We start from the raw sequence: 26,981 nt of genomic DNA on the forward strand, positions 1-26,981 counted from the left end.
AAAGCTCACTGTAACAGTATTCCCTCTTGCATATTTAAAACTTTCTGTAGTTTTTTTTTTTAATGTTTATTTTTGAGAGAGAGAAAGAATGTGAGCAGGGGAGGAGCTGAAAGAGAAGGAGACACAGAATCTGAAGCAGGCTCTAGGCTCTGAGTTATCACCACAGAGCTCAATGTGAGGGTTGAATTCACAAACTGCAAGATCATGACCTGAGCCGGTCAGATGCTTAACCTACTGAGCCACCTAGGCACCCCAAAACTTTCTGTAGTCTTGATACCTGAAGGAAAGCTTGGCTTGCCCTGGAATTCCTTAAGTTTTCTGAACTTTTTCCACTGTTGCCAATTTCTGTATGATGTTTTTGAGAAGTCTGAGTTCAGGACATTCTTGCCTTTACAAGCTATGTGCTCTTCTTATCTAGAAGCCCAGGGGACTTTTGTTTTGAAAGTCTAATATAGTTTTACTAAGGTATGTCTCAAAGGTTCATCATTCTAGGTGAATTTTCCCAAGTAGTTGGTGGGTCCTTTCTATATATAAATTTAGGTTTTCTCTAATTTCTGTTCCATGGTCTCTGGGAACTTAGGAGATCCAATTATACATATATTGGATCTTCTTTGTTTTCCATTCCAATCGCTTTCTCTCAGACCTTTTTTACCTCTCTTCAAATCTCCCATTCATTATTTTCCTGCTTTCTTCAGTGAGTCTTATTACATTTTTAAAATTTTTGTTTATTTTTTGAGAGAGCAAGTATGAGTGGGGGAGAGGTAGAGACAGAGAGGGAGAGAGAGAAAATCCCAAGCAGGTTCTGTGACGTCGGGGCTGAGTCCAACATAGGGCTCGATCTCAAGAACCATGAGATCACGACCTGAGCCCAAACTGATTAACTGTGCCACCCAGGCACCCCTTATTACATTTTAATAAGAATCTATTCTCCCTTTGGCACACTATAATTTATTCTTTACTTATGAAATGTTTTTGTTTTAAAATTTATTTTCTGAGTTCTAGCAACTGTCATTGACTTTCTTCCAATTTTTGTCCATTTCTGTAGTTCCCAAATTTCTGATTTTTCCCCCAAATGCTTGTTGGAGGATATTTATTTTGAAGTGTTGTCTTACACATTCAAGCCACAGACTGAAAGAAAATATCTGCAAGTCACATAGGTGATAAAAGATTTTGTCCTGAATATATAAAGAACCTCAAAACTCATTAATAAAAAACCAAATAATCCAATTAAAAATTAGGCAAAAGATGTGAAAAGACTCTACACCAAAGAAGATGACCTTAAAATCATCATGTTTAGTGAAACAGGCCAGACACAAAAGGGCAAATATTTTGATTCTATTTATATGAGGGACTTAAAATAGGCAAATTCATAGATACGAAAAGTAGAACAGAGGATTACCAGGGGCATGGAGAAAGAAGGAAAAAGGAGTTATTGCTTAATGAGTATAGAGTTTTTGTTAGGATGAGAAAGTTTTGGGTATGGATAGTGGTAACAGTTATACAACACTGTGACTTTATTTAATGCCATGGAATTGTACATTTACAAATGGTTAAAGTAGTAAGTACTGTGTTATACACGACTTACCACAATACAGTTTTTTTTTTAAATAGGATCGACATACCAAGTGTTGGCAATAGGGATTCTCACACATTGCTAGCTGGAATGTAAAGTGGTATAACCACTTTCGTTAATATTTTGGCAGTTTCTTATAAAGTGAAACACACCTACCATATGACCCAGCCATTTTCCTTCTTGGTTTTTACCCAAGAAAAATGAAATACAGATGTGTATGTTTTATTTGTGATAGCCAAAAACTGGCAACAAATGTCCACTGACAAACAAATGAAAAAACAAATTATGGTATATCAACACAGAATGCTACTCAGCAATAAGAAGGTATGAAATACTGATTCATACAACATGGATGAATCTCCAAATATGCTGAGAGAGAGCAGACAGAAAAAGAGTGCATACCATATAATTCCATGCATATAAAATCTAGAATACGCAAGTCAATGTATGGTGACAGAATGGGATAACAGTCACGGCTGACGGGAGAGATTGCAAAGGTGCAGGAGTAAATTTTTGGAGGTGATGTGTATGTTCCTTGACTGTCGTGATACTCTCATAGGTATATGTCAAAACTAATTATATCGTACTTTTTAAACATGTACAGTTTATTCTATGTGAATTATTCCGCAATAAAACTGTTCAAAAAGTAAATATGAAGAGGCAATTTTAAATTGTCTTTTACCAATTTTTAAACATGGCTAAAATGTTCCATTATCTATTCCTTTTCCAATCCCATCTTCAAAGTTTGGGAACTATTAATCTGAGCTCTCAATAGTATATTAATACCCAACTAAAATGGCTTTACCCTAATATCTTTATTTCTTGAGACTATATAATGTGTATCTCCCAATGCAGAATCCTCATCCAGGAAAGGGATTCCAGTCGGTTATCACAGACATACCAGCTCTTACAGTGAAAACCAACTGAAGATATCAAAGGTAAGGAGCTGCAAGGAAGTTCCATGTTAAAGCGGTGATAACATTTAAGACATTCAATGTCTTGTATGGTCTGTTAGAAGTTAGTAAGAACTGCAAGGTAAAAAGTAAATGGATATCCTATGTACTCTTGAAAGATAACTTTTCTATCAAATTTATCTAAAGTTCCATTTAACTCTCTAACTAATGGCTGCCACCAGTGTTCCAGACTCTCTCACATTACCCTCAGAATCTCTGAGAGACATTTTCCCAGTGTTTCTTATTACCTTTCACCAAAGTAAACAGCAGTGACAGACAATGAATTCATCAGGGGTCCCGGCAGCTTCACTGGAATTGTGAAATTTCACTGAAAATTTTATCTTACCAAATTCAAACAGATTTTATGCTCTACTCCTTAATACTTACCAAACATAAAGGTGATATTTTAAGTAATTTGGAATCAAGTAAAACTGATACTCCATGAAGATGTGCAGTTTAACCTCTGGCTCAGAGTACCTGGAATGGCACACTGTGCTGGGGTAGGTTGTAGTACCTTACTTTGTACGTATAGATTTCCTCTTTACTCAGTGTGACAATTCTAACAAGTTATTAACTTCTCAGAAAACTTCAGCCAAAAAGTGACTGGTAACAGCAAGAAGGGAGACAAATAATGTACAAAATAGATTCCAGAACTAAGAGCATTTATGTAGAAACAAAGAGACACTCCTCAAATCAATTTTAGGTGATCACCATATACCACAGAATTTACATTAACACACCACTATCACCACAAATATTTGTTCTAAGCTTGGACCAATGCTGAGCATGTTCTATCCACTTTGGAAATAAGAGTGCTTAGAGGGGTAACTTACCTAAGGTCACACAAGAAGTATCAAGAATTAGGAAGGCACAGAGCACCCTCAACTATGATATTCTACTGCCTCAGTGACCCTAAGTCTCCAAGAATGTTAAATTATGTTCTATATAGTTTAAGAGATGGATAAGTAGAATAAATTTCAGAAGTGTTTCTGGACAAATTAAGGTCAATTTAAAGGGGAAAACTCTAGTCTAATTTAACAAGTTCAGTTATGGGAGACTTCTAACTCCCTGATGGTGCATAATAGATGATTATCAAACCTGATTTGTAGAGTTTGAAGACTTAGAAGTAGGATGTCTATATGTCCTGGCTTGCCTGAGACAAGTCCTGATTTGTATGGGCTTTCCAGTGGAATTATAATAGGTGACACATGTCACTCTCAAAAGTGTCCTGCTTTGGACAACAAATTCTATGGGCATCCAAAGTATAAACAGTAACTACTGAAATGCAGGAGGAGAAAGAGCTGGGTCTGGGATCTGAACAGGTGCTACCCCTAGGAAGAAGTGTTAATGGGGAAGAGACACGTGGGGGCTAGTGAGGCAGGGTCACGTCTACATGCACAAGCTCCTCTAGGATAACCAGGCCCAAGCCTCTGTGGCCTGGGTGGGCCCTAAAAGGATAATGCTGCTGCTCTTCTCTCTGATGTCTCTTCACTCCGCCACCCCCAGTCCTTGTTGCCTTCAGCCAGTAATATTTCAGGTAAGGAATGATTAAGATATCAGTTTTCTTCTTTTTTTTAGTGTTTATTTTTGTGAGGGGGGAGGGAGAGAGAGAGAGAGAGGGAATGAGCAGGGAGGGGCAGAGAGAGAGGGGGACAGAGAATGCTAAGCAGACTCCTCGCTGACAGAAGGGAGCCCAGTATAGGGCTGGAACCCATGAACTATGAGATCATGACCTGAGCTGAAGTCGAATGCTCAACCAACTGAGCCGCCCAGGTGCTATGTGATCTCTGTTTTCTATTGGGAGAAAAAGGAAAGAATGAACATGCAGGTGAATTATCCATGTGTAAAGGCCCCTTCTATGTACAATTTCTATTTCTTAGGTGAAGGCTGATCAACTAGCTGAAAGAACTAGGATTTGCAAACTCTAGGCCTGACTCAGGTCAGGAACAGGAAGGGAGACAATGAGGAGGGTCTTCCTTTTAATATTTCTTTCCATGTTTCAGGCTACTTCTATTTTATGGGAAACAAATATGCGAGCTGACTCTTCTGGGGAACCAAAGTTCTCTTCGGTGTACCAAAAAGGTTACTCCTACTTGGCATCTTCAAACAATGACTCACGTTTGCGGCTTCCCATCAAGAGCTGCTCCTTTGGCTAATTTGAATTTCAAGAATCTCCTTGGAAAGAGGAGCCCAATGGTAAAACACCCTTCCTTACACACACTAATTTTTGATTTGAATAATTTAAAAATCAGACTGTGTTGTGTCATTCCTATAACCCTTGTAAAAACCCTGCCTGGCTCCACAACACCTCCTCAGGTGCATTCGGGGTGGGGAGTAGGGGTGGGGGGAGATGCCTAGGCAATTTCACAATGCCTCCTTCCACCCACTTGAAAATCTCTAATTGCTGTAGATCTTTAAAAGAAGGAAGCTCTCTTCCCTTCTTTTCCTGACTAATCAAGGCGGAGAAAAGTCAGATTGCTGCCTTTTCTTAGAGATGTACCTCCGCTCTTCAAATTTTTAGATCTCTCCTTCAGTTAAAACCATGAAATCCCTTTCTCAGTCAACAGGGAAACCAAACTAAGAAAGTTTCAGGAGATATTTTCGTTTCGGGAGACAATTGTGATTCTGCTACTGGACTCAGCTTTTCTGTGTTGCCAAGACACAAGGAAAAGGAATGAGAAAGAAACACTAAAATTGGAAAAGAGGAGCTGAGCTCTGCTAAGCATTCATGCACACCCTCTAGATTTGTGAGCTTTTTCAAGATTTTGAAGTACTGTTTGAAATTCTATCATCAAATCAGTGGTAGCCTAGTAATGAGACTAAGGCTGACAAATCACTACCAAAGTTGTGACCCACTAAATGCTGGTGGTGAGTTTTTTTTAAAAACACACAAGTTCTGGTAACAAAGCTGCCAGGCCCTTGCCTACATCTGTTCACATACACATAATGGCTAATAAGCTAGATGCTACCCAGTGGTATATAAATGTTTTTTTAGTTCTGAGGACTTGGAAAAGGCATTCAGGTAACAGTCAAGACATCCGAGTTCAGCCCTGGCTATAATAATAACTACTTTTGTGACTTTGAGCAAATCACTTAAACTTTTCAGAGTCTCAATTTCCTCATTCAAAGGTGCAAGGGATTTGAATTCCAAGGGATCTTCTGGCCCTAAATTCTGCAAGTCTTCTGACTGAAGATAATGCTGCTTTTTATATATCTGGAGCTTCACATGTATAAAATTCAGTGCCAGACCCCATCTCAGTTGGGTCTCAGGACGCCTCAGTGAGGTCACCTAAGGGCAGGAAGGTGGCCCAGAGCTAATGGAAGAATGGCCCAAGAGCAAGTTCAGTGGCTGCGGCTCTCCTGTGAAAACGAGGGACAGCCAGGCTGCTGAAGCAGCTGTGCCTGCTATAATATCTATACTAGACAGATGTCCCTAGATACAGTGTGTGTTCAGTGACCTTCTAAACAGAAACATTTCAAGTAGACAGTGGCAGAGAGGGTAAGACCACTTAAAAGTTAATAGTGTATGCATTTATGAAATAGAATTCCTTACTTTAGGATGCGTCAGGGAAACTCTACACTGAAGAAAAGATTTGAGAATCTTTAATCGAGGTTGAATTTTAATGAAAATATAGCTCCAAATCCCTGAGTGCTGACATTTTATCTTTGCTCAGTGGTAGACAGGCAACAGGAAGGAGGGTCTGAAATAATATTAATGTTCACCTAGCACTACATATATACCCAATACAAGCAAGCATACAAGCAAGGCCCTGCGCACGGTACTGTGGGTGCAGAAGTCAACAGGACAGCCACTGTCCCTGCGCATGTGGACTTCATGAGAGCTCACCGAGTCTTCACAACTGATGAGGGAGCAGGCTCAGCCTAGTTCAGTAATACACACAAGGTCACACCAGCTGCTAAATGGAGGGCCAGGCTTTGAATCAAGGCCTACTCATCACTACCAGACTGCATTGCTCAGTCCCATAAAGCTGGAAAGAGATCCTGGAAGTTGTTTCCGTTCTTCTGTTTAGTTTTTTGGGAGAACATGTTTTTCTAAAGTTACTATACTTTTACCTAAAAGTAGTAACTTGACAGTATTTATTTTCCAGGAATATATCAATTACCCTAAAGTACAAATACATTAACAGAAAACAAGTAGGTGAACACAATTTGAATATAAGCAGAGAAATGAATTGCATTCAATAACAGTATCCTCAAGCTTAAAACAAAACAAAACAAAAAAACAGGCTCAGGTGGTTGAGCATCTGACTCTTGATTTCAGCTCAGGTCATGATCCAGGGATTGTGAGATGGAGCCCTGTGTCAGGCTCCACACTGAGTGTGGAGAACCTGCGTAAGATTAAATTTACTTAAAAGTAGCCTAAATCTAACTCAACTTCTGAGAATGAAATTTCCCAGGTAATTCCAGGCCAGTGATTCCTTTTGTACACTACAGCTGCTTTCCTTGAAAGACATCTTCTCTGTGAGATTATGCACCCAGAATATATCTCCAGTAACCCCATGACCTAGTCCAGATTCCCGTTCCAACCTGTCTTTGGGGGTAGGTGTCCTCCCACACTCTCTTCACCTAGCTGCCTCATACTTCTTGCCGTTTCCATCTGCTAGTTTCATACTTCTGTACCTTTTGTTTTTTTAAGTTCATTTATTTTGAGAGGGCGTGCATGTGCACAAGTAGAGGAGGGGCAGAGAGAGGAAGAGAGAGTCCCAAACAGGTGCTGCCAGAGTGGAGGCATGAGATCATGGAGCTGTGAGATGATGACTTGAGCCAAAAACAAGAGTGGATGCTTAACTGACTGAGCCACCCGGGCGCCCCCATACCTCTGCACCTTGGCTCACTTGACCATATTTCCAAGTTTCAGTTCTCAGTGTCCTCTCCTTTATGGGGCCCTTCTTGGTTTTTCTACTCACCCCCAATAAAAATGAATTCCTCTTTTCTTTGTGCCCCACTGCTGCCTACGCAGACTTCCATCATAAGCATCTGTTAACACTGTATTGCTAATTTGACTTTACCTCACTCAGACCCTAAAACCCTAGAGGATAGAACTAAGTTTTCTTTTCCTTCTGTATTATTCAGTGCACAGCATGTAATAGATTCTTAATAATTAATGTGTTTATGAATTACTATTCTTGGACTGTTTCTTATGAGTTGATTAATACAGACCGACCTTTCTCCAAGTCCTCAGACTACCTGCATCTTGAATTAGCAAGACACTTATTTAAAAAGGCAGATTCTTGTGCCTCATCCCACATACATAAAGTCAGAAAGTCTGGAGTTTGGGTGCAGACTCCCTATGTCTCTAAGCAGCTGTGAAACTTGAACTTCAGTTTTCTCGTTTTATATCAAATTTCTAGAGATTATTCCTCATACCCCTAAAAACTCTATATAGTATCAGTTCTAATGCTCAGCTATACAGATTAAAATGACAATGATATAGAAGAGACCAGCAGGGCATTACACTAAGCTGACAGGAAAATTTATGAAGTGTCCAAAGTTTTGGCCAGGTGGCATGGTATGACAGAACAAGTGTTGGCTTTGGATCAAGACTGCCAAGAGTGCTGGGTGTTGAAGTAGACAGTGTAAGTTCTCACCAGTGTCTGTAGGGATAATGAAACAAGCCCCCCACAGCTCTGTGGGGCTCTGGTGCTGCAGCACAGGGCAGGCTCTCAAATGCTGGCTCTCTCCCTGTCTCCTCTCTTCCCACCCTTACCCCAGGTACCATTCCGCTGCTGAATGTTTATTTAACTACCACAGAAGGAAGGTGCTATGTTATTAGAGCTTCAGAGCTTGTTAGAGGAAGAAAAACTTCAGAATGTAAACTAAAAATAACAGGAGAAAAAAAAAATCCTTCATAAGGTGTAATCGGAGGAGAACAACAATTAGAGGTGGGTTTTAGTTTTAGACTTCGGAAACTGGAACCCCTGCTCAGCTATTTACTATCCAATTATCAGAACTTCACTTCTTACAAGAAAATGGGAATAGTAGTACTTCTCACAGATTTTCTCTTTAACATTTATATGATGCTTATCTAGGCCAAGTGATGTAAGAAAACTCATTTGATCCTCCTAACTCTGACCTACATAGTCATTACCTCCACTTTATACAGATGGATACACAGGTATGGAGATTAACTTGCCTACGAGAATATAACCAGCCACAATGGAGACAGGATACAGACCTAGGCATCTGGCTCCAGAATCTAGGCTCCTAACCACTGTGCCATAGCGTCTCTCTGTGTGGCACAAGCAAGTTCCTGGGCTATGGAAGGCATTCAGTGAAGGGCAGTTACAATTACACAAGCAGCTGGTGGGTCATCGATTAGACACTATTGATATGTAAATGACCATCCCCAGGGGTCACACCAGGCTGTGTGGCTTAATTTGTAATTGCAGCTGAATGTAATTAGTTCTCATTATGAGTTCAAATTTGATTCCATTAAATATACTCCATGAAACAGATACTTGTTATCTAATGATGATTACTGACCAATGGGAGATAAACATAAATAAAGCCTCTATACACACCTGAAACACAGGTGTGGACTCTCACTTTACCATTATGGACCCCAACTTCATGCAGCTGGTAAACAGCTGAGATTACATACTCTACTATTAAAAACATTAGATACCCCTCACCTTCGTTATATTGGTTAAAGGGGAAAAAGCTACTTCTTTTGGAAAGCAGTGCAGTGTAGTGTAGTGGTTCGACCATGGATCTTGGAGTTAGACTTCAGTGTGAATCCCCAGATGGCCTGTTACAAGTTGTGTGACAACTTACTTAAAAGGCATCTCGGGGGGCGCCTGGGTGGCGCAGTCGGTTAGGCGTCCGACTTCAGCCAGGTCACAATCTCGCGGTCCGTGAGTTCGAGCCCCGCGTCAGGCTCTGGGCTGATGGCTCGGAGCCTGGAGCCTGTTTCCGATTCTGTGTCTCCCTCTCTCTCTGCCCCTCCCCCATTCATGCTCTGTCTCTCTCTGTCCCAAAAATAAATAAAAAACGTTGAAAAAAAAATTAAAAAAAAAAAAAAAAGGCCTCTCGGTAGCCCAGCTGGCACCTCCACAGCTTACAGCTGTGGTCAGTATTAAATGAGAATACATGTGATGTGCCAGCACGAGTCTGGCACAGAGCAAACATAAAAAGTTACTAATTTAATTTTCACTGTTACTATTGTTATTACTGTAACTACAAGCATTAATTTTCCAAAGATGTGTTTAATGAAAATGTACTTACATTACAAATTTCATTTTTATTCTCAAAATGTACACGAAAATTATGTTCCTTACTTCAGCCAATGTTATGTTTCAAGAATGCATACAGCCTTTCCACATTCATTATTTAATTCAATCCTTGCCACAACCCTGGAAAGTAGATACAATCACACCCTATCTCACAGGTGAGCAAACACCAATTCAAAGAGGACAACTAACTGGCCCAAGGTCAAAGATATCAAGTGTCAAAATTTTAGTCCAGGCCTTGTGACCCAAGACTCCTCCTGACCATATTTTAACTTTATAACTAAAGAGAAATAAATATCTGCTTTAAATGGTCTTATTTGTCCTGAATATCCTAAGGAACTCCACTCCACATTTACCAGTCAGCAATTGGCATTCTACCATGAATAAGAGCCCCTCCCTTTCCCCTCGATTTATTTATCATCAGCGTGGATTCCTGTTTTTATCCCTAAATGGTTTATAATTATTTTCAGTCCATAATTATTTTGTTAATCAATTTATCTCTGATTGAGCCAGGGGGCAGCCCCTTCAGACTGACCCCTGTGTCCTTATGACATGCTCCCATCAGGTTGTTGGGGTTTTTTTGTTTTACATAGCTCATTTTAAAATTAGCACTTCCTTTTCCAATTTAAAAGTTGCAGGTGATACTGTTTCAAAAGCATTTACCCAAAACTGTTCCCTAACTTGACCATCATACTTAAATATCTGTCTGGCACACCACCATACCCTGGATAAACTTCTTAGACACTCCAAGAAAGTGTCACAGAAAAAATACTGCTGAATCTGTTACAGGGCTAGCTAGACATAACTGTCAGCGAAATGACAGGGAAACATAACGGAAAAAACATACAAGGCAACCCCACTCTATTGTCTTACATAGGTTTACTTTTACTGTACTAAAAGCTGCCCCCAAACCATTTACAACAATCACAGGCTCTCCTTTTGCCTTACTGTGAGTGAAGATCCCAGACAGACAAGCAGGCAGGAGGTGGTCAGGGAAAAGTGATGTGTGACTCTATAAACCAGACCACTACTTGGATAAGAAATGCCTCCTTCGTGTGGAAGGGTTAAGAACTATGAAGACATCTCTTTGAGAGGGATGTTAGAACTGAGGTGGTGAGGCAGAACGTAAACCTGACCTTCTTCCATTGTAAGGTCTCCTAAGATTCCAGGGCATAAAATTGATGATACAAAGAACTGGGGGAAATGGACACCTGGGTGGCTCAGTCAGTTAAGCTCCAACTCTTGATTTCAGATCAGGTCATGATCTCAAGACTAGTGAGTTCAAGCCCCACGTCAGGCTCTATGCTGAGCACAGAGCCTGCTTGGGATTCTCTCTCTCCCTCTCTCTCTCTCTCATAATAAATAAATAAAAATTAAAAACCAAAACAATACAAAGAACTTGGAGGAAAATCTGACAAACAGTCCTTTGTTGCCCTAAATCTTTTTAGTTAAACATGGCCTGTGTTTCCAGACTCTAGATCTTTTATCATGGAAGTTACAGTTACTTCTAGTTATACAACCCACGTCACTTACAACAGTTTTATGAAGAGCAGACTCACATTAGAGTATTACAGGCAGGCTTCGGCGCTAAGGTCACAGGAATGGAGAAATCCTGTTGAGGGCACTGATAATTAGGAATGTGCAAAGGGTGAGCAGCAAGTGAAATGTTTATCTGCCCACCTCCCACACATGGGGAAGAATCACTATTGACACAGTGGAAGCCCAGACCAGACTAAACTCAGGGGAAACAGAAGTCTGCAGCCTTTCAAACCAGTCCTAACACCGTATCTAAGAACTACACTAATCCCCTGCCAAGCTGGCAAATTAACAACATTGGGTGTTGGTTTTTCATTTTTTGTGTTTTTTTTCTTTCCTATTCTTCAGACCCTCTGAGATTTTTTTTTTTAAAAAACGTTTATTTATTTTTGAGTGAGAGAGAGACAAAGCATGAGCAGGGGAGGGGCAGAGAGAGAGGAAGACACAGAATCTGAAGCAGGCTCCAAGCTCTGAGCCATCAGCACAGAGCCTGATGCAGGGCTCTAACCCACGAACAGCGAGATCATGACCTGAGCCAAAGTCAGATGCTTAACTGACTAAACCACCCAGGCGCCTCTAGACCCTCTTAGATTTTTCACACTGTGCTCGAGACTATGGTTGCCCAAAGTACCCCAGCTCTGCTCTTTAAAATAAACATCTTCTCTTTCCTTCCCAATCTCTTCCCCAAAGAAACTCGCTTTTCTAACTACTAGGACAGAGGTCTAATCATTTGGCTAATTCAAGATTATTAGGCATGATGTTGAGTTTTTCAGGAGAATATTTCCATTTTGAAGTAGAAAAAGATAAAGTGATGAGACATACATTTTGGGGAAAGAAATCTCCAGTCTTCTTTGAGCCTCTGGATATCTAATACCAAGGAGGCTAGAAGTTAACACTGAGATAATCAGCCTAGGCATTAAATAAGCCAATCTTCCCTTCTGATTCTCTCATGTTTGCAAGTATCCATCAAGAGCAAGAGCACAGGGCACTCCAACATGGGGCAAATCACCTGTCACTCCTGTACCCAACCACATAAAACATTCACAATCCTACAAAAAAAAAATCACCGTTTGAAGATGTTCCACATGTGGGGATAAGAAGCCAAAAAGCACAACTCACAGGTCTCATTTTATTTCACCCAAAGCTAGCTAGCCTTCCTTGGAAGCCAAGGTTTTCCTTTCAATTTAAAATATTATTTTCACACAATTGCAATTACTGTATAACTACATCTTTCACTTATTATGACAAACTTTTTATGGCTTTCAAAACTGTTTTTTCTTCATCAGCCATGCTTTTTGTGTTTTGTTTTTAACAACTGCTAGTGGGCGAGTGTTCCTTTGGCCCTATAAACTAGCAATGGCGGATGGGAGAGTGCCAGAATCTGAATGAATCAGAAAGATGTGAAAATACCTTCTCTTGCCCACCTAATGTTGCAGAGACAGAAAAAGGATGAAGTGGAAGATAATGGTCAGGAAAGCAAAAGGATGAGGAAGATACTTTGTATAATCTGTATAGTCATAATTATTTCCAATTGAAGTGTATTTGTCAACAGAAAATCCCATCTAGAAACAAATCACATAATTGTCCAGTTATCTACCTCAATTTATGTAGTTTTAAAAATTTTTGTAAAAGTAACCTATTGTAACTGCTCTTTCTTATGTTCATCAATTAATAAATAGCACAATACCAATGCCCCCAAATAATGCACTAAAAACAGTTGCTCAGGAAAAAAAAAGAATTATATTAAACTTCACATTTTGCCTTTAAGAATATGGAATCTGCTAAAAGATTTGGGTATAAAATCCTATGCATAATTATACTACTTCATCTGTTTCTAGTAAGATGGTAGATGCCAATGATAAAATTATCAAACACAAGTCAAAGGCCAATGATAATATCTTAGAGAAAAATTCATCATCTAAACTCCATGCCCCCTTGGTTGTGTACTGAGCTTGTACAGAAGCAGAATTTTCAAACGAGAACTTCCACATGGACAAAAGAATGGAACCCTGAGTAGACTCTGAAAGAGCAACTGCAAAGGCCAGGGACATTCTCCTTGCCCCAAGGTAGACATTCTCCTTGCCCCAAGGTATCCTTCCTGCACACAGCCAAGGGCCTCAAAGTCTCTTCCCCACCACCCCCTTTCACAGGTACAAATGCTTTGATATGTTCCTCTTACAGCTTTCAAAGCATTCTTCTTTCACCTAAGTATTATATACATCTCTCTCCTACACCAAAAGTATTACAGAACCACCCAAAGACACAAACATATAGAAGCTATATAGAGCTGTATATCAATCATAGCAACTCTTACAGAATGCATATGTGCTTATTTTCCTCTTAGTCTTGACCTTCCATTTTATTTTGTTTTCACTGGTCTAATACTTTCTACTTTAGTGTATGTCTTCTTATAAGCTGATTTAAATCCTGGGTACGATGAAATATACATATATATCTGCATATATATCTGCACTACCACATAGTCTGGAACACAATGTCAAGATGTGTTTGAGATGAATGAGCTTTTTTATGACCACTCTCAGCCTTTTAAGAGTTAACTGCACCCCCCTGCCCGACTTATACTATTTGATTTAGCAACCTGTGCTATCATCACATACCAGCCTTTCTTGGGCAAACATAATTCGTGAGGAGTTGTATATGTGCCATAAATGTTTAAATGACGAGAAATTTAGATGCAGATAATTATAGGGGAAGATGGTTAATTTTAGGTGTCAGTGTGCCTGGGCTACAGGATGCCCAGATAGCTGTAAAACATTTTTCTGGCTGTGTATGTGAGTGTGTCCCCAGAGGAGATTAGCATTTCAATCAGTAGACTGGGTAAAGATGGTTGCTCTCACTAATGCAAGGGGGACATCCTCCAATCTGTTTAGTGCCTGAATAGAACAAAAAGGCAGGGGAAAGGCAAGTGTGTGTGTGTGTGTGTGTGTGTGTGTGTGTGTGTGTGTGTGTTTTAGCGTAAGCTGGGACACCCATCTTCTGCCCTCAAACAATCAATGCTTCCGGTTCTCAGACCTTTGGACTAGGATTGAGACTTCTACCACCCACTTCCTGGCTCTTCAGCTTATAGAGAGCAGATCACGGGACTTTATGGCCTCTATACTTGTGTAAGTCAATTCCTATAATAAATCACTTCTTATATGCATGTATCTATATATATCCTAGTGGTTCCATTACTCTGGAGAACCTTAATACACATGTCATAATGCTTTATTTTAATTTTTAGACTTAATTTTGTTAATTAATCCAAAATCTTCAGGATCAATGATTATATCTTGATATCTGGCTTACAACTTCAGTTATCAGACTCCTATGTATCAACATTCAGATAAACTTGAAGGAAAAGTCAATACTTCTCCTCCACTCCAATCTTCCAAATGAATATACTAACACAACCCTAAAAAGGAAAAATTTTTAATTGTATGTAAGTTTTTGTCATCATTGGCTCAAGTAAAACCACATTTGCAGTGTGAAGAGACACAATTAAAAAAAATTTTTCATTTTGGTTTTTTAAAATATTAATTTTATTAAATCTCAATCCTTAAGTATATGTCTTTTTAATAATCTGTGTGTAAAATAACAAGTACACATAAACATCTTTGCTGCATTTACCAAAGTACAATGGTTTTCTTGAGGAAAACCAGTAGTGTGATTGAGTCCTGAGGTGAATTAGGGGCCTTTTCACAGTTCACTATTTTTTATTTTATTTAATTTTTTTAAATGTTTATTTATTTTTGAGAGAGAGCGAGCGCACGCACGCGAGTGGGGAATGGGCAGAGAGGGAGACACAAAATGTGAGGCAAGCTCCAGGCTCTGCGCTGTCAGCACAGGGCCCGAAGCGGGGCTCAAACTCAGGAACCATGAGATAATGACCTGAGCCGAAGTCAGACGCTTAACCGACTCAGTTTAACCGATTGTAACCCAGTTACATTGAAGTAACTGTAGACTCATTTACATGCAGTTGTAAGAAATAATTCAGAGAAATCCTAACCTTTATCCAATTTCATCCAATGGTAACATCTTGCAAAACTATAGAATAATAAAACAATTTCAATATAGACATCAATACCATTAAGACGCAGAAAATTTCCATCAACCCAAGGATCCCTCATGTTTTCACCCTTTTACAGTGACACCCACTTCCCTCCTGCCCACCCCCTTCTCAGTCCCTGGCAAACACTAAATTCATTCTCATTCCTAGAATTTTAAGACTTTCTGAGATAAAATTTACCAAGCCACGAATTACATGGTGACTGAGGCAGATAAAGAGTCAAAACTCTCATTCAGCCAACAGGTGAAGAGGCTTTTAGGTATATTTTAACAGCTGGGAGCCATTTTACCAAAAATGGAAGCACCAGAAGGTTAATTCCAGGGTGTTAAAGACTGAAATAGAAATCTCAGAATTTCAAATTCAGGTTTAATACAGCCTTTCAAGTTGATTAAGTTTAAAGTACAGAAAACAGTTTTCAAGAACGATGTGAAAAACATAAAAAACAAATAAGGCTAATGACAGGAAGTCTCCATAAAGGCATGTTAATATCCATAGATAGCAATTGAATGGTCTTCTTAATACTACAGTTAGATGACTTACTTTACGACTGTCAGCATTTAGTTGGGTAAAGAAAAGGAAAACCTATATTTAACCCAACCACTAATAACTAGCCTTAATTCTAAAGCCTACTAAAAGTCCAAATAAACAGTCACCTGTTACATCATCAAGAGGGTCACGGTCAGAAACTGCATGAACTTTCTTTCCTGTAACTGTTCACACACTGTAGAAAAAGAAATCCTTAATATTTTTTTACTTTCCCAAGATAAATTTTTCAGTGATGGTCAAGGTAGTACCTTTCACCAACAGAAAGGTTCTTCTCCATTTCACACTCTTTACCATTGTTAACTACGATGAATACAAGTTACTGCACAGTGCTTGTGTAACTTCTGGTTTTCCCCCCACTGTAATTTTTAGACTTCTTTATTTATAACAAAATAAATGACATAGGTTAAAGAAAAAACACAATTCCTTAAATCCATGAAAGTATTTTTGGGGGCGCCTGGGTGGCTCAGTCAGTTAAGTGCCCAAATTCGGCTTGGGTCATGATCTCATGGTTCGCGGGTTCGAGCCCTGCGTCAGGCTCTGTGTCTCCCTCTGTCTCTGCCCCTCCCCTGCTCCTGCTCTGTGTCTCTCTCTTTCAAAAATAAATAAACATTCAAAAAAATTATAGAAAGTATTTTTGGTCAAAGAAACATTAAAAGGACAATTCTAAAACCTGCACTGGGCCAAAAACAAAGCATTCACAATTCTAAAACCTGCATTGGGCCAAAAACAAAGCATTCCTTTCTCCTCGACTCCTCCACCTCCTTAAATACACCTTATGACATTTTATCAGAGTGCTGATCTTAATGAATATCAGAGAGAAGGGAAGTCCTGGAAGATCGGGTCAATTTTATATCTGTAACAAAACATGCAAAGTTCAAAATGATGAACGAACAACTTCAAAGACAAACCCATTAGCATCTCTTTTCGATAAAAGACAACTTCATCTAGTCAACTGGACTTGACTTGTCTAGGTACCTTAAACCAGTGGTTCTCAAACTGTAGCCTGCATCAGAATCACTCACAGAGCTTGTCAAAACACGGATTCCTGGCCCCATCCCCACAGTTCAGTTCAGTAGGTCTGTGCAAGGGTCTAAAACTTTGCATTTCTAAAAAGGTCCCGAGTGATGCTGATGCTGCTGGTCTGGGGAACACATACTTTGAAAACCACTCCTTTAAACTAGAGACACCCAGTTTTTGTTGAATTTTTCTCCAGAGATCTCAACAGGAATCTCTGCAGAAAATACCGAGTCTGGGAGACCTAACTAATGCTTAAACTGCTAAATTGCTCTTTGAAATAATTTACCTGAGCTAAGTTGTTACATAGTTCAAAGTAATTCTGTGTAGAGTTGTGTATCTGTAGCTTAGAATTCCAGACCCCTTGAGGTGCCTGGGTGGCTCAGTTGAGTGTTCTACTTCAGCTCAGGTCATGATCTTACTTATCTTGAGTTCAAGCCCCACATTGGGCTCACTGACTGCTGTCATCACAAAGCCTGCTTCAGATCCTCTGTCTCCCTCTCTCTCTCTCTCTCTCTGCTCCTCCCCCCACAAGGTGCAGGGGCTGCTTCATAGCGGTCTCTGGAAAAAGGCCATTTGTTCTTATTCCCACATTAGTCACTTTATAATATGAAAAATATAAGCTAAATCCTGATGTGTTCAAATTCAACAGATCTTGGCCTCAGCCTCAAAGTTTTCTGGAACTATTCTATGCATGCCTCACAAGATTTTTGGCTAACAGTTCCGGGGGGGGGGGGACGACAAAATGTCGCCTGTAGTCTCAAATGCCTTATTTTAGCTGGTTTTCCACCCATCCCACCCCTGCCCAACAAACCTTCTATAAGTAAGTTACTAAGAGCAACAAAATCATCTCAGTATTAATTTTTAACCTAAAGAAAAACTTTTCGCATGAACCTGAAGAAAAACTTTTCGTCGTGTCAGAGGTGTTAGTAATAGTGTTATTTCATTGTAAGTAGTGAAATAAATGAACAAGGGAAGATGATGTTCAGAGGGCATAGGCAAGCTGAAAACTCATTTCCAAAAAATGGACAAATGACCATACAAAGATATTACAACCAAAAAAATTTATTGAACTGTGCTAGCTGCTTAAAGTAGAAATGCTAATAATACATATGGGCCCTACCCTCACAGTTTTATTTATTTACTATCTTGCCAGGAAGACTAACAAAAAGACAAGTGTAAGTGTGAGGAACATTATGAAGAAATTCAGATTGCTACAGGAAACAGAGACTACCCTATCAGGAGGGTAGCAAAAGAGGAATCAAGAGAGACTTCTCAGCAAAGCTGAAACCCATTAAGCTTAGAACTGAAGGATAAATAAGAGTGAGCTAGACAAAGAGGGAGGAGAAACAAGTTACAGACAGAGGAAAAGAACAGAGCGTTCCCATATGACTCAAACACACAAAATATGGAAGAACGGGCAAAGAAGCTAGAATAGCAGGCAGGCAGGACCAGAACGTGCAGAGCTCTGTGTACTAGCAATGGGAAACAGGAAGATAACAGGATCATAACATGCATCTTAAAGAACTCTCTCTGTAGTGCAGATATTGGCCTGAAGCGAGTGATGGGTCAGGAGGCACAAGATGAATTGCTGAAAGGGTGAAGAGTGGCAGGAGTGTGGATGGAGAAGACATAGTGAACCTTAATTGTCTGACACACAGGTTACTTAAATTTATAGGGACCTCAGTTTCATCATTAATGAAGTAGGATTAGAATCTTCCCTGTATACCTCCTTAAAGTTACTCTGGTGAATCAAAAAAAATCCCACACCTAAACAATCTTGTTTGTACATATTACTTGTATACACTGTTTATTTCTTCTCCAAAACTCTTAACTCCATCTCAATTTCTGGCTAAAAGCCCATGTATCTCTGTGTTGACTTTCTGCTTTTTAATTTACCTCACAGCACATATAATAGTTACTAAAGAATATCTGCATTAGAATAAGAATTCAGCAGGGGCGCCTGGGTGGCTCAGTCAGTTAGGCGTCGACTTTGGCTCAGGTCATGATCTCGCCGTCTGTGAGTTCGAGCCCCGCGTCGGGCTCTGTGCTGACAGCTCAGAGCCTGGAGCCTGCTTCAGATTCTGTGTCTCCCTCTCTCTCTGCCCTTCCCATGCTAACTATCTGTCTCTGTCTCTCAATAATAAATAAATGTTAAAAAAAAAATTTAGAATAAGAATTCAGCAAAGTTGGTGGAAAAAAGCAAACGCAGTCTTAGCAAAGATCAAGTCTAACAAAATGTAACTTTTAAATGGATACAATAAAAACCAACTAGTTATCTAGACATAAATCTAAAGAAAGATGTACAAGAATTATATGGAGGAAACTTAAAGAAAAAGACCTAAATAAATGTAGAAAATGCAAAATTAAGTCAATCCTTTGCAAATGAAACCAATGGAATTCCAAAAAAATTTCCAGAGGATTTTTCACAGAACTTGACAAGGTAATCCAAATGAATATAATACAGAAACCACAAAAATATAATGTTGAATGAACATAACAAGTTGTGGAAGGATGTTCCAATATCGGTAACTCTTCTAAACATATAAAATAATATTATGTGTTGTCATGGATTCAGACATACATAATAACAGTATAAAAATACACATGGGAATGATGACATCAAATTTTAAGCAAAAAATTCAGAATAGTTACTGAAGGGAAAAAAACTGAATCAGAGAGGCCAAACCTAGAGTTTGGGTTTTATTTGTAATCTTTTATTTCTTAGGCTAAGTGGATACGGAGGTGTTTATTATTATACTATTCCCTAGTCTTTAAACTCTTTTTGTAGGTCTTAAATATTCCATGAAAAACCAAAAACTTTTTTTTAAAAACCCACAAAAACAGAATGCCTTTTATTTGAGAATGTTACTACATGATCTAGCATAGTAGTTTCCAACACCAGTCCAATAGCTATTCGACACCATCTGAAATATTTGTTAAAAACATGGATTACAAGGCTGTGCCAGAATCAGAATGTCTGGGAGGGGAGCCATGTGATTCTAATGCACAGCTTCATTCAGGAACCCTTGGTAACCACAAATCATTAATAACTAATCCATCAACAAAATGGGTTCCAATCTGACAATGAGATATTTAAGTGCTTAAGACTGCCTAATTACTTTCCAATTGATGCAAATTGTCTAGAATGGGATTCTAATTTGAGGGCAAAACCATACAAATTTTAACGCATATTATACCCTCAAAAAAGGTCATACACGTAAAAACTAGGAATATCCTCTAAAGTAATAGCATCTAATGATTACACAGCAGATAGAATTCCCTCATATCCTCCACAGGGAGCAAAATTCCACCAGAGATGATAAAAGATGCTATCTTTTTAAAAAAAATTTTTTTTAACGTTTATTTATTTTTGAGACAGAGAGAGACAGAGCACGAACAGGGGAAGGTCAGAGAGAGAGGGAGACACAGAATCTGAAGCAGGCTTCAGGCTCTGAGCTGTCAGCACAGAGCCCGATGCGGGGCTCAAACCCACGAACTGCGAGATCATGACCTGAGCTGAAGTCGGACGCCCAACCGACTGAGCCACCCAGGTCCCCCAAAAGATGCTATCTTTAAAAATAAAGTTGTACAAGTCATTAGCAATTGCACTAAAGATGTATTTCCATCAAGTACACAGACGGCAACCCCATGTTTCTTCTCTTTCTGAATTTTATTCCTCTGTAATAAAATCACAGCTAAGTTTATCTAGAGAAATTCAGAGGACCAATGAGAAACATAAAAAATAAATTTAGAAAGAAAACCATTCATTCATTCATAATTAGAGTTGTCAGTACTGCTATGACAATTTTGCCTCGCTCCTAAGACACAAAATTAACTAGAGAGGACTAAGTCGTTAGAAAGTACAAAATCTTCAAGGGCTGGCACATTTTCCCCTAATATTTAAAAATCACAACTAGGGGCGCCTGGGGGGCTCAGTCAGTTAAGCATCCCACTCTTGGTTTCAGCTCGGGTCATGATCTCACGGTTCATTCGAGCCCTGTATCCGGCTCTGTGCTGGCAGCGCGGAGCCTGCTTGGGATTCTCTCTCTGCCCCTCCCACATGCGCTCTCTCCCTCTCAAAATAAATACATAAACTTTTGTAAAAAAAGTAATAAAAATCACAACTAAAAACATGGAAAGGGATTATTTTCGTATTTTAAACAACACGAATCTGCTAAATACATCAATATAAAAGGACTCACTTACCAGGACTTTCTACTCGCTTATAGTGGTAGGGATTGATGCACACTTCCTTCTGCTTGGAACCAAAAGGAAACTCACAGCATTCCAGTGGTTTTAGTTCATGGTGGCTCTGAAGATCAGGCCAACGCCACACTCGGCAGTAAATGACATGAGGCAGTCCCTTCCGGTGGGAAACTTGCAGCCTGCCGTCCAGAGAGCGGGGGATGGTGACACAGTTACTTGGCTGCCCTGGGCAGCTCAAGGCCTTTTCCAGTTCCTCCATGGCACCTTTCTTTTTCTTCAGTTTTTTCACCAAAGCATCAACAGCTTTCTCTGCCCATTTTTCTTCTTCATCACCCTGTTTCCACCCAAGAAGTCTCTTCACAGCTGGACTTGTGAAGGAAAATAAACTTGTCACGTTCATAATGACCACACTAGTTCTACACTCCTTGTGTATGGGGAAATACAGGAGTCTCCAAATGAAAAAGCACAATGGAAGAGATTTCACTTTATTGACATAGGATTCTCTGTAGCTTCTTGGTTTTGAGGTCCCAAAAAGTAGAAATTACCATGCCTAGTGCTTTAAAAAGTAATCCAAAGTCAGCACCTAGAAAAGAAAAAAGGGGAAAAAAATGTTTAAAATACTCGCTACTACAAAACCACAATTCACTGCACAATTACTATGGGCCAGGTACTATTTTAAGTACTTTTATGTATTACAATATGTTATGGACTGAATCATGTCCTCCCTAAAATTCATGTTGAAGCCATAACCCCCACTGCAACTGTATTTGGAGATGGAGCCTCTAAGGAAGTAACTAAGGTTAAATGAGGTCATAAGACAGGGGCCATGATCTGGTAAGACTGGTGGCTCTACAAGAGGAAGGGCTCCCCCACTTTGCACACACACTGAGGAGAGGCTATGTGAAGACTCAGACAGAAGACAGCCGTCTACAAGCCTGTGGCAGAGCTCTCACCAGAAATCAAACTGACCGGACCCTTGATCTTGGTATTCCCAGCCTCCAGAACTGTGAGAATAAATTTCTACTGTTTAAGCCACCCAGTCTGAGGTATTCTGTTGCGGCGGCCCAAGCAGACTAACAGTTTTTTTAAACAGTCTTCACAGTGAGGTAATACGGTCGTTGCCATTTTACAGAGACACAGTTTAAAAAGTAGTAAGTTACTGTTCTGAGATAGAAGCAGTAGACACCTTCGTGCAAAAAAGTCCAAGTTATCAACAATATTGTAATGCTTTACATTCAGATTCATTGAGAAGCTCTAAACATGTATTTCAAAACAGACCTCAAGCAACAAAAACTGAAAGTGACAGAAAAGCATACAGTGGTCTTAACATCTGTTTTTGGTTTATTCTTCAAGTATCTTTATGCTAAAAGAAAAAGTAGTTCTATTTCTATTATGTAAACATTATAAGATTTTAGGGTATTTATTCAGTAAACAAGCCTGTGCCTATGGGCCATAGGGCAAGTAAAGTAGGAAATTTGGTTTTTATTGATAGGAAAGGAATGGAGCACATGAACACATACTGTACCAAATTCTTTAGTCCAGCTGTCTCAATCAAGCCTTCCAGTTACTCCTCACCAGACAAAAACAGAAAAGGTGAGAAAGCTTAAAGAGGGAAACTTTGCACAAATTCCAGCTAAGATATAGTAGAGCATGTATCACACCAACCTCCTCCCAAGAATCACTCTAAAAGCTAATAAAATATAAACAAACAAAAACGCCCCACTTTAATTTTAAATACATCAAAGAGCAACCAAGGTCCTCAGGACTAGAGGGCCAAGATGCTTAGAACAGAAAAGCAATGAAGTGAGCAGAACATTCTCTTCTGCTCCTCTTCTCAGGGCCCTTACCAATGCCTGCACTGTAAGTAGCAAGAGGCCTGGTAGCCTGGAGCTGAAGGGGGCTCAAGAATGAAGCAGAGATTTCAGTGGCCTCATAGGGGGAGACCCCAAAGGGGCATGCTCTAGTGTAAGGGCAAAAAACGAAATGGACCAGTTTTTATACTGAAACATGGCCTGAATTCATCTTTTTTTTTTTTTTTTAATCATCTTAATTGGTGGGAATAGAGAAGAGAAAACTGTTGCAGAGGCAATATTTGTAGATACTGGCCAAGGATTTTCCACAACTGACAACAGACATCTAGACACAGATCCATGAAGCCCTACAAATCCCAACAAGGAAAAATATAAAGAAACCCACAAGTTTTGATGGATCATATCACAGTAAAATTGCTGAAAACCTGTAACAAAAAACTTTAAAAAGACACCTTATTATTCTACAGTAAGTACAATAAGGCTGACAGCTGACATTCCAACAGAAACAATGGAAACAAGAAGGCAATCATTAGCGTGCAAATGTAAACAAACAACTAGTAACTTAGAATTCTATACTTAGTGGAAAAATCATGCAATAGTGATTGTAAAATAAATGTGTTTTACAACATACAAAATCTGAGAGAACTGACTTCTGACAGGAATTTGTGAAACAGAAGGAAAAAGATCCCAGAAAGAAGCAAGGAATGGAGGAAAGAATGAAGAGCTCCAGAAGGATAAATAAAGGTAAGTCTAAATGAGTACTAACTTTACAAAACAATAATAGGAATCTCTTGTGGTATTTAAAAAATAGAATTAAAACGCATGGAAAAAACAAAACAGAAAGGAGTAAATGAAGTTAGTGTTCTATGGTCCCTGTATTACCCAGGCTGTGATAAAGCACTGAATTATTATTGATAAGTCTTGTCATAATAATAATTTTAAAAAACTAATGATAGGATAATTTAAAAAACTATAAAAAAGTAATAGAGAACTTATACAATATAGAATTCTTTTTAAAAATATGATTCATCCAGAGAAGTTAAAAAATACGGATTTTTAAAAAAAATATTACTGCAGAGAATTTAAGAGAAAAAAACAGAGCAAATACGTGGGACAAACAGAAAACAATAGGTTTAGATCTAATTCCAAAAGTATCATTAATTATTTAAATATCAACAGACTAAATATGCAAGTAAAAGATGGGTAGGGATGGATGGGGATCATACCTAACTCTACTATGTACTTACAAGAGGCACACATTAAATATAAAGGACAGAGAAAAGATGAAAGAAAAAGGATGGAAAAAGATATACTATGCATATTTTAACCAAAAAAGCTGCTGTAACTATCCAATAAGAAAGAACAGACTTCAAAAATAAGAAGCATCACCAGATATTTAAAAAAGGGATATTTCATAACATTAAAAGAGTTGATCTAGGGGTGCCTGGGTGGCTCAGGTGGTTAAGCCTCCAACTTCAGCTCAGGTCATGATATCACGGTTTGTGAGTTCAAGCCCCACGTCAGGCTCTGTGCTGACAGCTCAGAGCCTGGAGCCTGCTTCTGATTCTGTGTCTCCCACTCTCTCTGTCCCACCCCCACCTGTACTATCTGTCTCCCAAAAATGAATAAACATTAAAAAAGAAATAAAAAAGAGTTGATCTACCATGAATATAGCATAACCTCAAATTTTCATGTAAAAAGTGTCAAAATACATTAAGCATAAGCTGACAGAATTAAAATGACAAACAGACAAACCCATAATCTTAGTGGAAGATTAAAATGATAACTGATATAACAAGTCAACAAGAATCAACAGACATTGAAGATTAACAACATTTGTAAAAGAACTTGATCCAATTCATGTACATAGATCACTGTACCCAATGACTGTAGAATATACTTTCAAATATACATAGAATACTTACCCAAATTGACCATATAAAGAGCTATAAAGCAAATCTCTATACATATCAAAACCAAACAATATGCCTTTGAGCACAGTATAAGAAATCAGTAACAAAAATATCGTTCTCTAAAATAATTACAGTTAAATAACTCATGGGTCAAAGAAGAAACTACAGTGAAAACTGAAAAACATATTTAACTTAATGATTATAAAAATATGACATATCAAAACTTGTAGGATGTGGCTCAAGCCATGCTTAAAGGAAAATTTATAGTCTGAAATGCATATATTAGAAAAAAAAAGATGAAAACTAATGGTCTATGTATCTACCACAAGAAAAAGGAAAGGAACAGTAAATTAAACTCAAAGAAAGTAGAAATGATAAGAAATTGGAAAAAAAAAGCATAACAGAAAACTTACAAAATCAAAGTTGCTTCTCCAGAAATACTAATAAAATTGGACAAACCTCTAGCAAAACTGGTCAGTAAAAGTGAAGGCACAAATCAGTAACAATAGGAATAAAAGGGGAAATCATTACTGATCCTCGGAAGTTAAAAGGATACGGATTACTAATTGCGGTCACAGCAATCTGCACATCTAGAGCTACTTTGTGGTAATCTACATGCGTTCCTCACTACAGCAAAGTGACTGAGGAATTCAATCTTAGTATCTTCCTATCCTCAGAGCCCAGCACTGTACCTGGCACCCAGCAGATTCTCAATAAATGTTTAATAAATAATTTAGCTCCCTGAACAAATCAGAAGGCCAAGCGTGGAACTCCAACTTTACTCAATAAACTATGAGTAAATATTACTAAATAAAAATATTACTCAATGGGCTGTAGAGAATCAGTTATTTCCTTTTTCAAAGTAAAGAGTTTTACCCAAATTTGCCAGTTCTATTGAAGTTGGTATTAATTTCATTTAACAGAAAAGGAAAGAGAAAACAAAGCCATGCTGCTATCAAAAGTCACACTTGGTCAGAGTGTACCTACTGAAATAATCATTTACTTTTAGATTAGCTTTGCAAAAGAACAAGGACAACTTCTTTCTAGTCTTCTCATAACAAATTACGAAGGGAATGTATTTCTTCTTATTTTATATTGCCTTTTCTTCTACTCCAATAACCGCTTTTTTATATTTTAGCCAATGATTTTCAAATAGAACGGGGTGAGTTTATATCAAAATCACCAGGGGCTACTTCAAAAAATTTTTTTTTTAACGTTTATTTATTTTTGGGACAGAGAGAGACAGAGCATGAGCGGGGGAGGGGCAGAGAGAGAGGGAGACACAGAATCGGAAGCAGGCTCCAGGCTCCGAGCCATCAGCCCAGAGCCCGACGCGGGGCTCGAACTCACGGACTGCGAGATCGTGACCTGAGCTGAAGTCGGATGCTTAACCCACTGAGCCACCCAGGCGCCCCAGGGCTATTTCAAACACTGTCAGTGATGGGTTATACAAGGCAAGTATGTTGCGGGGTGAGATTAAGAACCACCATTTAAGACCTTTGTTTTAACTATTCAAACTGACACTCATTCAACAAAGCTATACTGAGTACCTGCTAAGTGTTTGGCACTGTGCTATAGATATACAGGGACAAGGGCAAAAATGTCTGCATCCTAAAGGGGCTCACAAGCTGAGAAAAGAGCCAGGAAGTCAACAACGCTCTCTGCGGCAAGTTGGTGTCCATGCTAACGCTAAAGGGTTGGGTTGAGAAGTGTTAGGCCATCTCCTGGGAGTCATCCAGAAGGATCACACTGTGACTATATACCAAGGTAGAACATGAGCACAGGAGTAGAAGCGGAGGCCCATGTACTGTGCATTTGCCCACCAGGAACTAACTAGAACACTGTCCGAGAAAAGCTCTAAAATGAGTGTAAACAATAATATATAAGAGAAGAAAACAATTAATTCCAAGGATTTCAGGAAGTTTTCCCAAAGAGGTCTTAAAGGATGAGTAGAATTTTATGAAACAACAGAGCTAACATTTTGAGCTATTGCTACCTGACAGACACTGTTCCGACAGTTTGGATCTACTAACTAGTGTAACCTTTACAACAAACCCTCTGAGTGAACACTATCGTTTCCCTCTTTTTACAGGTAAGGGAAGTGAAA

The 26,981-nt window shown here is 39.0% G+C and overlaps 1 protein-coding gene across 2 annotated transcripts in view; it reads right to left on the bottom strand.

Annotated features, from left to right (window-relative positions):
• The window catches only part of SMAD1 (SMAD family member 1), a 78,588-nt gene that overhangs the window by 25,139 nt on the left and 26,468 nt on the right, over positions 1-26,981 (bottom strand). For both annotated transcript variants that reach the window (XM_027066834.2, XM_053216909.1), the window contains exon 2: positions 21,151-21,733. In XM_027066834.2, the coding sequence (XP_026922635.1) occupies positions 21,151-21,550 (400 nt within the window). In that variant the 5' untranslated portion in view covers positions 21,551-21,733. The remainder of the gene's footprint in view (positions 1-21,150; positions 21,734-26,981) is intronic.

The sequence above is a fragment of the Acinonyx jubatus genome, chromosome B1 (genome assembly GCF_027475565.1).
Source record: "Acinonyx jubatus isolate Ajub_Pintada_27869175 chromosome B1, VMU_Ajub_asm_v1.0, whole genome shotgun sequence".
In the NCBI taxonomy this organism is placed as follows: domain Eukaryota; kingdom Metazoa; phylum Chordata; class Mammalia; order Carnivora; family Felidae; genus Acinonyx; species Acinonyx jubatus.